Raw genomic sequence first — 16076 nt, 5'->3', positions numbered from 1 at the left:
GGCACTTTTCACCTATGAAATGCCCAAATTAGGGAAGGTTGAAGGTGGTTAATCGTGTCTTTGGGTGAGCAAACTGTTCTCGCCCACCACGTTTCATGAAAGTCTGGTCATCGGTTCGAGTTATTCCGTTGCAGAGGTAAGGTCATTATAACAATGGTACCTGTTGTAATCGATTTCACAACTACTTGATTGATTAATAGATATTTTGTAAGTACAGCTAGATTTGGCATGTGCGGTTGGTTGATCCAGTTTTATGTAGTTCTGTCTTCTATGCTTCAGATAGGACAGCATAGACATTGGGGGAGGGTAGAGCGGACATGCTACACACTGTGGCCAGAATCTAACTGGACACCGTGCAATCTAAATTATGCAGGCCATGCTCTAGTAGTCTATCCGGTCAGCTACCATCACACCGACTCCCCGAGATAGTTTTGTGACCTCATTCATACTGAAGCCTTTTATGTTACCAGGAAGGAAGAGACTGCATCTCCACTAGGCAGATTACTTTCCGTTTTCCATTTCAAAATCACATAAACAAATATTTTCACACAAAAATTATTTTAGTTGACACTAAATAGAATGCTGGCAGGCTAGTAGCTAGGCAATATCACGGTCAACTAAACCATATAGTGACCATATAGTCACATTATGACAATTCATAAAATGAAAGACAGTATAAAAGTACACAAATTATGCATCAACACAGAATATTCGTCCCCCATAATATGGTAATATGTCAAATTCCAAACATTTCAGGACTCGGAAATGATCAAATTCATTTTCCATAACAGTACTTGGTGTCGGTGACCTTAAGAGTTTTGTTTCTTGAGCCAAGCCAAGGATGTAAGTGCAAGTCTGCAAGATGCAGTACAGTACATTTATACACAATCATTCAACCATGTAAACGTCATAATATGACACAGCCATATTACCAGCTGCCCAAGGTCAGGGTAGGGTTCAATTGTTATATATATCAATTGGACTGAAAGCACTTCAGATAAAGATCAATTAGATCAACAACTAAATGGCATCTTAATAGCTATGTTACCAAACAAATTTAAATTCCGAGTGATCATCGTCAGCTATTATCGGTTCTGTCTAGATCAGGTGACGTCTTCCAATAGACAATGTCCCTTTCAGTAATACACAAATGGTCACTCAGTAGTTTGAAGAGAACGATAATGATGTTAGCTGGATGCCAAGGCTGGCTCAATAGCCTGATATTTCAAATGGGCCTTTAGGCACTGAAATGGATTCAGGATGACATTTTCCACAGGCCCTCATAAAAATGGATAGTCTAAGGTGATCACAACGTATCATTTTGCTTTTCAAGTGTTCCCCATCGACCATGCACATGACGAAACCAAACCCACTGCAAGAAAAGCACTCTATACCATTATTGGCAGCCATAGCATAGTGGGTAGAGAGGCCATCTAGTAATAGGAAGGTCACCGGTACGCCTCCTGGCCCCCGGTACATGTCAAACTGTCCCTGACTTGAGCAGGACAACTAACCATCAACATAACCATCTCAATCCGCTGAATGAAGCTGAAAACTGCATTACCGCCGAAGGAAGAACGAATAATCGAACCCAATATTTTGGGAAAATAGTCATGTTGCACTTATTAGGGCAACATTGGCCAATATGTCGTCCACAACATATTTTCATGATTTCCACATGTGCGCTTGGCTATCAAATGGTACATTTAGAAGACAAACCCATTTGTTATAGAATCATGGAGAACAATTTGGTTTAAAACAGAATTGCAAAATATCATTATCATAAACTCAGAATGTATGTGTTCCAGGTGAGGGTGTTACTGTAAAAGAACCAACAGGGTGATGTGCCTGATTGGTCAGATAGCCTGATAAACACAGCTCGCTGACCAATCAGTGCAAGCTGAAGCACCACAGTGCGCTTAACAGTCACTTAAGAGTAACCTTGCTGCAGAATGAACTCAACATGTCAACTATGGCCTAAAAGCACCTGCCAAACATAGTTGCTGCAGATAGTGTGATCGAATTCTGAGTTTATCTGGGCACAAAGGAACCAAATCACAGAGTGGAAAACGGCAACCGACAGTTCACAGAATGGCTGTTATGGGCAGGCCCCACCAGCAGCACCTGCCTCCCTACACGGGATCAAGGAATCTGCCATTTTGTTTCCCATTGCCAACGAGTTCCTTGTTGACACTTGAACCCTATACTAGTGTAGTAGTGTCTGTGTCCCTATTCAGGGGGCGAATATTCAGACAGTCACAAAATTCTATACCATGTACAAGGTCACAATGCATTGCAACATGACATACTACTGTAAGTTTGGAGATCGGCTATTTTTGGTGAATATATTTGGTATAGAGGAGGGGGAAAAAGGAGACCTCTGGGGGACACTGGTTAACAAGTTAAATATTTCGCTACTTTCTTGATGTTTCTGTGAATAAATACAGTTACAGTATGTGATGAACAAATTATCGCTCAGCATTTGTCATTGCCCAAGGTTGTAAAACCTTGGGCACAGCTTCAGCCGTCCGGGAGATCATTTGTATGTACGAGTTACATAACTCTGTAACATTCAGGATCGATTACAGAGCGACCATCATTGAGGCAACTGTTAAATGTTGGTGTTTGTTATGTTTACCATAACCTTGTAGACATTGTTGTGTATTCAAAGGAGACATAGGTGTGTTGAGCACAAACATCTAGAGCCACTAGAAAAGCTAAATTCAGAAGTCCTGACACATAGTATCTTTCCACAGAGCCCACAGAAGAGGGAAGATCAATTATCTTTTTTAATTACATCATCGAAGCATAGATGCATTACTTGTGAAAAAGGTAGAAAAAACAGCAAGTCTTTCTCAATAAGTTAAACCTCTCAGGCCAAAGAGTAGGGCCGGCTCACAAAACAGAAGAATCCCATAAAGCATTCAAAACAAAATCCATAATGAACAGAAGACAAGCTCAACTCCTCCGTAATTTACCTTGTTAAAAAAACAAACAAAAAACAACAGAGATGCAAGTGGCTTATATTACAGTCCTTCCACCCTTTTCCACAGGGCTTCTGCAAGCATTTTCATGAAACTTCTCAAGTTTCATCGTTTTGTTCAACAATTAACTGATAAGCATCTGAGTTATAATTGGTACAAAAAAACAAACAAATGAAATTATAATAACAATAATCATAACTTTACAATGACAGTAATAACAAGAAATGTAAGTAATGAACACAGTCCTGTACAGTCAGGCTTGTCCTCTGATTGGCCACAGCCAAAGTTTTGATTTTTCCATTTCCAAAGATGATTGGTTGATCATTGAAAGTCTGATAGACTCACGGCGAGCTATTGGCCAACAGAAGTGGCCAACGCTGCAGTCTCATCTTTCCGCTTCCTTCAGCTGCCGTCAGCCATGGTTGACAGGAACACGCCTTTTACCATCCTCCTCCCCTCTGGGAGGAGATAAAAACAAGACATGATTAAAAAGAGATCTTATGTAGTCAAAGGTAAGAGTTGGGGACGGGCATTTTGAGGAGGCAAAAAAGAAAAAGGAGAAAATAGAAATACAGGAGGTTAAATCAGCAGGACTGTCTGGATAAAAACGATAATTTTGGGGGAACATTTCAGGGTGGTAGCAATTTTAAACTTTATGCTGTTACTGTTGCCAGTGTGGCACCATCCATCAGGACTATTAGACCAATACCAGCGGAGGACATTTGGCAAAGGATTGGACCTACAGTATGTGTAGTTTTGTCCATTTTCATGCATAGGAAGGCAGATTTCATGGCAGAAGAATAAGAATGGCAATTACTAGGAGACCACCGGTTTTGTCCCCAATTACATGAAGAGACATTTCAGGAGTTGGGAGTGATGTATTGACAGTATAAGCTAAGCTCACCATAACTACCATTTTAAATGCAGAATGGGACAAATAAGTAACCGACTGCTCCCGACCGTAAAGCATTGCTTCAACACAGCACAGCAACCATCTCTCCATTCCTAGACAGTTTTGGCGGCAGTATGGCCTTACCTCGGTAAGGGGGGGGGTTGTAATAGAGGTCATCCTACAGAGTGGTCAGTCAAGTTCATGTACCTCATCCTGGATGGGAGCCGAAGGACGTCCTACTTCACTCACCCGCTTGGCCATGATGTCCCACTGCGGGGTCAAGCCTTTGGATTTAGTACCTACAGTACACAATACAGAGGACATTTAGTACCTACAGTACACAATACGGAGGACATTTAGTACCTACAGTACACAATACAGAGGACATTTAGTACCTACAGTACACAATACAGAGGACATTTAGTACCTACAGTACACAATACAGAGGACATTTAGTACCTACAGTACACAATACGGAGGACATTTAGTACCTACAGTACACAATACAGAGGACATTTAGTACCTACAGTACACAATACAGAGGACATTTAGTACCTACAGTACACAATACAGAGGACATTTAGTACCTACAGTACACAATACAGAGGACATTTAGTACCTACAGTACACAATACAGAGGACATTTAGTACCTACAGTACACAATACAGAGGACATTTAGTACCTACAGTACACAATACAGAGGACATTTAGTACCTACAGTACACAATACAGAGGACATTTAGTACCTACAGTACACAATACAGAGGACATTTAGTACCTACAGTAAACAATACAGAGGACATTTAGTATCTACAGTACACAATACAGAGGACATTTAGTACCTACAGTAAACAATACAGAGGACATTTAGTACCTACAGTAAACAATACAGAGGACATTTAGTACCTACAGTAAACAATACAGAGGACATTTAGTACCTACAGTACACAATACAGAGGACATTTAGTACCTACAGTAAACAATACAGAGGACATTTAGTACCTACAGTACACAATACAGAGGACATTTAGTACCTACAGTACACAATACAGAGGACATTTAGTACCTACAGTACACAATACAGAGGACATTTAGTACCTACAGTACACAATACAGAGGACATTTAGTACCTACAGTACACAATACAGAGGACATTTAGTACCTACAGTACACAATACAGAGGACATTTAGTACCTACAGTACACAATACAGAGGACATTTAGTACCTACAGTACACAATACAGAGGACATTTAGTATCTACAGTACACAATACAGAGGACATTTAGTACCTACAGTAAACAATACAGAGGACATTTAGTACCTACAGTACACAATACAGAGGACATTTAGTACCTACAGTAAACAATACAGAGGACATTTAGTACCTACAGTACACAATACAGAGGACATTTAGTACCTACAGTACACAATACTGAGGACATTTAGTACCTACAGTACACAATACAGAGGACATTTAGTACCTACAGTACACAATACAGAGGACATTTAGTACCTACAGTACACAATACAGAGGACATTTAGTACCTACAGTACACAATACAGAGGACATTTAGTACCTACAGTACACAATACAGAGGACATTTAGTACCTACAGTACACAATACAGAGGACATTTAGTACCTACAGTACACAATACAGAGGACATTTAGTACCTACAGTAAACAATACAGAGGACATTTAGTATCTACAGTACACAATACAGAGGACATTTAGTACCTACAGTAAACAATACAGAGGACATTTAGTACCTACAGTAAACAATACAGAGGACATTTAGTACCTACAGTAAACAATACAGAGGACATTTAGTACCTACAGTACACAATACAGAGGACATTTAGTACCTACAGTACACAATACAGAGGACATTTGGTACCTACAGTACACAATACGGAGGACAATTAGTACCTACAGTACACAATACAGAGGACATTTAGTACCTACAGTACACAATACAGAGGATTTAGTACCTACAGTACACAATACAGAGGACATTTAGTACCTACAGTACACAATACAGAGGACATTTAGTACCTACAGTACACAATACAGAGGACATTTAGTACCTACAGTACACAATACAGAGGACATTTAGTACCTACAGTACACAATACAGAGGACATTTAGTACCTACAGTACACAATACAGAGGACATTTAGTACCTACAGTACACAATACAGAGGACATTTAGTATCTACAGTACACAATACAGAGGACATTTAGTACCTACAGTAAACAATACAGAGGACATTTAGTACCTACAGTACACAATACAGAGGACATTTAGTACCTACAGTACACAATATAGAGGACATTTAGTACCTACAGTACACAATACAGAGGACATTTAGTACCTACAGTACACAATACGGAGGACATTTAGTACCTACAGTACACAATACAGAGGACATTTAGTACCTACAGTACACAATACGGAGGACATTTAGTACCTACAGTACACAATACAGAGGACATTTAGTACCTACAGTACACAATACAGAGGACATTTAGTACCTACAGTACACAATACGGAGGACATTTAGTACCTACAGTACACAATACAGAGGACATTTAGTACCTACAGTACACAATACAGAGGACATTTAGTACCTACAGTACACAATACAGAGGACATTTAGTATCTACAGTACACAATACAGAGGACATTTAGTACCTACAGTAAACAATACAGAGGACATTTAGTACCTACAGTACACAATACAGAGGACATTTAGTACCTACAGTACACAATACAGAGGACATTTAGTACCTACAGTACACAATACAGAGGACATTTAGTACCTACAGTACACAATACAGAGGACATTTAGTACCTACAGTACACAATACAGAGGACATTTAGTACCTACAGTACACAATACTGAGGACATTTAGTACCTACAGTACACAATACAGAGGACATTTAGTACCTACAGTACACAATACTGAGGACATTTAGTACCTACAGTACACAATACAGAGGACATTTAGTACCTACAGTACACAATACAGAGGACATTTAGTACCTACAGTACACAATACAGAGGACATTTAGTACCTACAGTACACAATACGGAGGACATTTAGTACCTACAGTACACAATACAGAGGACATTTAGTACCTACAGTACACAATACAGAGGACATTTAGTACCTACAGTACACAATACAGAGGACATTTAGTATCTACAGTACACAATACAGAGGACATTTAGTACCTACAGTACACAATACAGAGGACATTTAGTACCTACAGTACACAATACAGAGGACATTTAGTATCTACAGTACACAATACAGAGGACATTTAGTACCTACAGTACACAATACAGAGGACATTTAGTACCTACAGTACACAATACGGAGGACATTTAGTACCTACAGTACACAATACAGAGGACATTTAGTACCTACAGTACACAATACAGAGGACATTTAGTACCTACAGTACACAATACAGAGGACATTTAGTACCTACAGTACACAATACAGAGGACATTTAGTACCTACAGTAAACAATACAGAGGACATTTAGTACCTACAGTACACAATACAGAGGACATTTAGTACCTACAGTACACAATACAGAGGACATTTAGTACCTACAGTACACAATACAGAGGACATTTAGTACCTACAGTACACAATACAGAGGACATTTAGTACCTACAGTACACAATACGGAGGACATTTAGTACCTACAGTACACAATACAGAGGACATTTAGTACCTACAGTACACAATACGGAGGACATTTAGTACCTACAGTACACAATACGGAGGACATTTAGTACCTACAGTACTCAATACAGAGGACATTTAGTACCTACAGTACACAATACAGAGGACATTTAGTATCTACAGTACACAATACAGAGGACATTTAGTACCTACAGTACACAATACAGAGGACATTTAGTACCTACAGTACACAATACAGAGGACATTTAGTATCTACAGTACACAATACAGAGGACATTTGGTACCTACAGTACACAATACAGAGGACATTTAGTACCTACAGTACACAATACGGAGGACATTTAGTACCTACAGTACACAATACAGAGGACATTTAGTACCTACAGTACACAATACAGAGGACATTTAGTACCTACAGTACACAATACAGAGGACATTTAGTACCTACAGTACACAATACAGAGGACATTTAGTACCTACAGTACACAATACAGAGGACATTTAGTACCTACAGTACACAATACGGAGGACATTTAGTACCTACAGTACACAATACAGAGGACATTTAGTACCTACAGTACACAATACAGAGGACATTTAGTACCTACAGTACACAATACGGAGGACATTTAGTATCTACAGTACACAATACAGAGGACATTTAGTACCTACAGTACACAATACAGAGGACATTTAGTACCTACAGTACACAATACAGAGGACATTTAGTACCTACAGTACACAATACAGAGGACATTTAGTACCTACAGTACACAATACAGAGGACATTTAGTACCTACAGTACACAATACAGAGGACATTTAGTACCTACAGTACACAATACAGAGGACATTTAGTACCTACAGTACACAATACAGAGGACATTTAGTACCTACAGTACACAATACAGAGGACATTTAGTACCTACAGTACACAATACTGAGGACATTTAGTACCTACAGTACACAATACAGAGGACATTTAGTATCTACAGTACACAATACAGAGGACATTTAGTACCTACAGTACACAATACAGAGGACATTTAGTACCTACAGTACACAATACAGAGGACATTTAGTATCTACAGTACACAATACGGAGGACATTTAGTACCTACAGTACACAATACAGAGGACATTTAGTACCTACAGTACACAATACAGAGGACATTTAGTACCTACAGTACACAATACGGAGGACATTTAGTACCTACAGTACACAATACAGAGGACATTTAGTACCTACAGTACACAATACAGAGGACATTTAGTACCTACAGTACACAATACAGAGGACATTTAGTACCTACAGTACACAATACAGAGGACATTTAGTACCTACAGTACACAATACAGAGGACATTTAGTACCTACAGTACACAATACAGAGGACATTTAGTACCTACAGTACACAATACAGAGGACATTTAGTACCTACAGTACACAATACGGAGGACATTTAGTACCTACAGTACACAATACAGAGGACATTTAGTACCTACAGTACACAATACAGAGGACATTTAGTACCTACAGTACACAATACAGAGGACATTTAGTACCTACAGTACACAATACAGAGGACATTTAGTACCTACAGTACACAATACAGAGGACATTTAGTACCTACAGTACACAATACTGAGGACATTTAGTACCTACAGTACACAATACAGAGGACATTTAGTACCTACAGTACACAATACAGAGGACATTTAGTACCTACAGTACACAATACAGAGGACATTTAGTATCTACAGTACACAATACAGAGGACATTTAGTACCTACAGTACACAATACAGAGGACATTTAGTACCTACAGTACACAATACGGAGGACATTTAGTACCTACAGTACACAATACAGAGGATTTAGTACCTACAGTACACAATACAGAGGACATTTAGTACCTACAGTACACAATACGGAGGACATTTAGTACCTACAGTACACAATACAGAGGACATTTAGTACCTACAGTAAACAATACAGAGGACATTTAGTACCTACAGTACACAATACAGAGGACATTTAGTACCTACAGTAAACAATACAGAGGACATTTAGTACCTACAGTACACAATACAGAGGACATTTAGTACCTACAGTACACAATACAGAGGACATTTGGTACCTACAGTACACAATACGGAGGACATTTAGTACCTACAGTACACAATACAGAGGACATTTAGTACCTACAGTACACAATACAGAGGACATTTAGTACCTACAGTACACAATACAGAGGACATTTGGTACCTACAGTACACAATACAGAGGACATTTAGTACCTACAGTACACAATACAGAGGACATTTAGTACCTACAGTACACAATACAGAGGACATTTAGTACCTACAGTACACAATACAGAGGACATTTAGTACCTACAGTACACAATACAGAGGACATTTAGTACCTACAGTACACAATACAGAGGACATTTAGTACCTACAGTACACAATACAGAGGACATTTAGTACCTACAGTACACAATACAGAGGATTTAGTACCTACAGTAAACAATACAGAGGACATTTAGTACCTACAGTACACAATACGGAGGATTTAGTACCTACAGTACACAATACAGAGGACATTTAGTACCTACAGTACACAATACAGAGGACATTTAGTACCTACAGTAAACAATACAGAGGACATTTAGTACCTACAGTACACAATACAGAGGACATTTAGTACCTACAGTACACAATACAGAGGACATTTAGTACCTACAGTACACAATACAGAGGACATTTAGTACCTACAGTACACAATACAGAGGACATTTAGTACCTACAGTACACAATACAGAGGACATTTAGTATCTACAGTACACAATACGGAGGACATTTAGTATCTACAGTACACAATACAGAGGACATTTAGTATCTACAGTACACAATACAGAGGACATTTAGTATCTACAGTACACAATACAGAGGACATTTAGTATCTACAGTACACAATACAGAGGACATTTAGTACCTACAGTAAACAATACAGAGGACATTTAGTACCTACAGTACACAATACAGAGGACATTTAGTACCTACAGTACACAATACAGAGGACATTTGGTACCTACAGTACACAATACGGAGGACATTTAGTACCTACAGTACACAATACAGAGGACATTTAGTACCTACAGTACACAATACAGAGGACATTTAGTACCTACAGTACACAATACAGAGGACATTTAGTACCTACAGTACACAATACAGAGGACATTTAGTACCTACAGTACACAATACAGAGGACATTTAGTACCTACAGTACACAATACAGAGGACATTTAGTACCTACAGTACACAATACAGAGGACATTTAGTACCTACAGTACACAATACAGAGGACATTTAGTACCTACAGTAAACAATACAGAGGACATTTAGTACCTACAGTACACAATACAGAGGACATTTAGTACCTACAGTACACAATACAGAGGACATTTAGTACCTACAGTAAACAATACAGAGGACATTTAGTACCTACAGTACACAATACAGAGGACATTTAGTACCTACAGTACACAATACAGAGGACATTTAGTACCTACAGTAAACAATACAGAGGACATTTAGTACCTACAGTACACAATACAGAGGACATTTAGTACCTACAGTACACAATACAGAGGACATTTAGTACCTACAGTACACAATACGGAGGACATTTAGTACCTACAGTACACAATACAGAGGACATTTAGTACCTACAGTACACAATACAGAGGACATTTAGTATCTACAGTAAACAATACAGAGGACATTTAGTACCTACAGTACACAATACAGAGGACATTTAGTACCTACAGTACACAATACAGAGGACATTTAGTACCTACAGTACACAATACAGAGGACATTTAGTACCTACAGTACACAATACAGAGGACATTTAGTACCTACAGTACACAATACAGAGGACATTTAGTACCTACAGTAAACAATACAGAGGACATTTAGTACCTACAGTACACAATACGGAGGACATTTAGTACCTACAGTACACAATACTGAGGACATTTAGTACCTACAGTACACAATACAGAGGACATTTAGTACCTACAGTAAACAATACAGAGGACATTTAGTACCTACAGTAAACAATACAGAGGACATTTAGTACCTACAGTACACAATACAGAGGACATTTAGTACCTACAGTACACAATACAGAGGACATTTAGTACCTACAGTACACAATACAGAGGACATTTAGTACCTACAGTACACAATACAGAGGACATTTAGTACCTACAGTACACAATACAGAGGACATTTAGTACCTACAGTACACAATACAGAGGACATTTAGTACCTACAGTAAACAATACAGAGGACATTTAGTACCTACAGTACACAATACAGAGGACATTTAGTATCTACAGTACACAATACAGAGGACATTTAGTACCTACAGTACACAATACAGAGGACATTTAGTACCTACAGTACACAATACAGAGGACATTTAGTACCTACAGTACAAATTTACAATGAGCTCGTAAATCAGCTATTTTGGATATTTTTGAAAGTCTTTTAAAATCTATAACCAAATGTATTTAAAAATTGACACTCGGATAAAAGTGATTAAAAGACCGTAATATTGATGGAAATAATATATTCGTGTCGATTCAGCTGCATTCATACTGACGGATGAAAATGATTATGCAAAATAATTGTGATATGGTGAATATGTAATAGTTGCATTCCAGTAACAAGATCCACTGGCTTTCACATGCAGATCTCTAGGATTTTCAACCCAGGACAGTACAAGAAATAATGTAAATGCATAAACCTTCAACATGTGCAATACTTTTTCTTTCTATGCTGGTATTGCAGCCTCTAGTCTACAGTCTATTAGTGTACATACAGTATAGTTTTGAGCTTCTTTTCGCTTACTTTATATTCCAAGATTAAAAAAATAACAGTAAATAATCAAATAAATCAGGGTTTTATGCCATGTACTTTATATCAAATAAAATATAATCTGCCCTCTGGTGGCACTATGAAGTACTGCTTTCAATACTGCTGTATTACATTAGTGATAGGGTGACCAGATGTCCCCCTTTGCGTGGGACAGTCCCTCATTGCCAGGACTTTTCAGGCGTCCCACAAATTGCATCCTGATGGATGCATGCCAAAATATGGAGTCTGGCCCAAGCAGAGGCCTTTTGTGGCCCGACAGAGGCTTTTTGTGGCGGTTCTGGACAACCGCGGGTCTGTCCAACTCGACACCAGGCACTGCACTCCCTGTGGGGGTGTGGAACACGTGTGTCGAATTTGAAGTCGGTGTGGCGAACGGTTCTTGAGATACGTGGATTAGACGTACAGTACGTACGAACTTGCGTTTTGGCCTGTCAAGTGCCATAGGTCGTACAATCACATTTTCCCCCATTGGATTCCTTGGTATCATGATGAAACTCCTCATATAGGCCATTCCCATTTCTGCCTGACTAGATTTTCCACCATTTCAGGCGCTAGCCCCTCCTATATACAGGTTTAATGTTTATTTTTAGTTCAATCCCATTAACAATAAAGACAATTTAATGTTTGTTTTACATCATCATTACATCACCTAATCATAGCAACATGAGTTAGACTTTAATAGATTAGAATTAGATCCCTCCTCGAGATGATAAGAGCACCCCTCACTTCACATGGCTGTGACACTTTGGTATGCCTACAGATTTGTCCAAAACTCACACCATACCAATCGGTTAATTCATTGATTCCTTACTTCAGTACAATATGATTCTCAATGTTGTAATGCTGCAAGACCCCAGTATTGCATGTTAAAATACTCATAACTCTTACAAGATTACAAGATTAAGGGCCTTGTGAGTTGTGAGTGTCTGCACCTACTTACCTACACTAAAATCAAAGTTGCAAAATTACATATACAGTACAGTTGGTACCAGAAATGAATTTATTTATGTATATTATCTTAGACTCATTCCAAAATATCAATGGACACTAGGATCCTGCAGCAGCATTATTTCCATGAAGAAGTAGGTTGGGAGTGGCTTATTTGCGGTATCAGCCGGTAACCTAGGACAAATAAAGAGCACGGAGGTGCGGCCCGGTCTCCTGCAGGAGGTTTGCACATGCTCAGTGTAAACGGGAACTGCGATGGAGTGTTCCAGCAGAGGTGCTAGATAGAAAGCTCATAACTTGTGTTGTAAATAATGGGATCCAGAACAGTTGAGAATTAAACAGCAGTCACCCTTCCCTTTTCAAATGTTTTATATCATCCACAGCACTTGAATGTAGTGATGAACCGAATATTCGTCTGCAGAAAATATTCGGCAGAAAATGGCTAAAAATGCATTTTCGGCCTATTCGGTTTCGGCCCAAATAGGCAGAAAATATATCACCGAATAGTATATGCAATTAATGCATTCAAAAGAGCTGAATAAAGTGATTATTATTTAAGTTAAGTTTTGCCATAACCATAACATAACATTTGTAGAATCAAACTCAGGTTAATGGGTTAAGTGAGGATACTAAAACAGCGATATTCAGTTACACTTCATACCAATGATACTGTGCGGGTGTAGGTATGTTAAGTGATAACCACTTTCAACATGGCATTATAGGCAAAAGCTTTCTAAATCTTTCAAATTTTCCAAACATCTACAAGCTTGTAGGTCAACAATTTTTGCTATTTGTTGTACAACAAAGTATATAGTGCTTAAGTGGCATTCTGGACTAGACCTGTCTGGCTGGAAACATTGTGGTTGCAAGGACTGACCTTCTGACCTTTCAGCCAGAGTACTGTGTCACAGTCATTACCAGGTGATTGAGAGATTATTTATTTATTCTGTACTTACTCTGTATAAACATACTATTTTAAGTATGAACAGTATCCATGTTCCTTTGTCATTTCACAAAAATAAAAGTTTGACACATGGAAAATCCACAAAAGAAAATATACAAAAACATTATCATTTAGTAAATGTACTTGTCCTTTATCTGTTATACACAACATTCTTTCCACAGTTATGAAATTGATATACCTTTTTAAATGAAAACAAAATCAACTTTGTACTATTCTCTTTTTTATTATTTCAGTTCAGGGTCAGCAACTCTCATGCACCTCTAGCACCTCTGCTGGAACACTCCATCATCGCAATTCCTGTTTACACTGCACATGTGAAAACCTCCTGCAGGAGCCCTGGCCGCACCTCCGTGCTCTATCCTCTTTATTTGTCCTAGCCGGTAACACGTGGAGTCTGTCCCTGTAACAATGCGCAGCTCCAAGTACTTCCCGCCTGACTTGCCGTGCCCAAGCCACACTAGTACTAAGGCAAGAGCTCTACCGACAGAGCTACCCGGACACAAACCTAAAATGAAACCTGGAACATTAATACTAAAAGTAGGCTGTAATTGGTCCCAGGCCAGAGGGGATTTTTTTTTTCCTGTATTTCTCGGGTGAGTGCACGGAGGAGCAGTTAGGTGTTATGAGTCTTGCTCGGGACACTTCAACATGAAACATGGACATGTCAAGGATCAAAGCAAGGGCCTTTTGAGTCCCAGATGGCATGCTCTACCTACTGAGACACTGCCACCCCTTATGATGATTTTATCATCATATTGCCAATTACCGGCAGGTCACTAGCTGCCGTTTAATGAGAATCACACCCACATGTGTCCGAAATGCTGCAGCCTGGGGCCGAAATGCGTCCGATCCCTTCTGCTGCAATGCATTATTGTAGTGTTACATGTTTGCATGTGCAAATACTTTTTTTTTATGTCAGAGGAAACACTGCCAGCTCCTGGTTCCCAATATAGTATACAACTGGTTCACCTCTAGCCCACTCAGGCTCCTCCTCTTGCAAGGTTTTGATCACAGATTGGGTCCAATGTGGGCAGGGGGGGCTGGGCTAGGAGGCCAGAAGGGCTGCCACCCCCCACTTAGGATACATTCATCCGGCTCCAGAGTCCTCCTCCTCCTCCTCTACGCTGTTACCATGACAACACAGACTGTAGCCTCCAGCTAACGCAGCCAGGCCGACCTGATCCTCTGCCTCTCTCCATCTCCCTGACTCTCACTCCTCTTCTCTTTCTTTCCCCTCCTAGATTTTTTTCCTCTCTCTCTCTCTCTCTCTCTCCCCCTCTCTTTCTTCCTTTCTTTCCCTGGTCTCTCGTAACTGAGACATGGATGTGCGTGTACAGACACGAAAAGCTAGTAAGAAAAGTTTTGGATCAGAGTTAGAGGGTGAAATGGGACTTAACCCAAAAGAGAAACACACAAGGCCTGGTTAATGCCCGATATATACTTGGTTGTTGTGCATTATATCACGTAACAACCACACTCTGGTTCGGGTGCGATGAAAAATAAACGATTTTTAAAATTCCACTGTCTTATGCTGTCTATGGGAACACCGTTTTTAGAATTGTAATATCACAGATTCTTCTTTTTGGTTCAAAACAAGCTTGAATTGCGCC

The 16076-nt window shown here is 39.2% G+C and overlaps 1 protein-coding gene across 2 annotated transcripts in view; it reads right to left on the bottom strand.

Moving 5' to 3' along the window:
• Positions 1 to 2767: 2767 nt before the first annotated feature.
• mta1 (metastasis associated 1) overlaps positions 2768 to 16076 on the bottom strand; it is a 69720-nt gene continuing 56411 nt past the window's right edge. The window contains exons 17-18 of one of the 2 annotated variants that reach the window (XM_083792143.1): positions 4021 to 4175; positions 2768 to 3442 (exon numbers count right to left, since the gene is read on the bottom strand). In XM_083792143.1, the coding sequence (XP_083648269.1) occupies positions 4066 to 4175 (110 nt within the window). In that variant the 3' untranslated portion in view covers positions 2768 to 3442; positions 4021 to 4065. The remainder of the gene's footprint in view (positions 3443 to 4020; positions 4176 to 16076) is intronic. The other variant, XM_083792144.1, reaches the window with a different exon arrangement.

Source organism: Protomyctophum parallelum, assembly GCF_964188405.1.
Source record: "Protomyctophum parallelum genome assembly, chromosome: 20".
In the NCBI taxonomy this organism is placed as follows: domain Eukaryota; kingdom Metazoa; phylum Chordata; class Actinopteri; order Myctophiformes; family Myctophidae; genus Protomyctophum; species Protomyctophum parallelum.
This window is presented reverse-complemented; position numbering and strand designations above follow the sequence as displayed.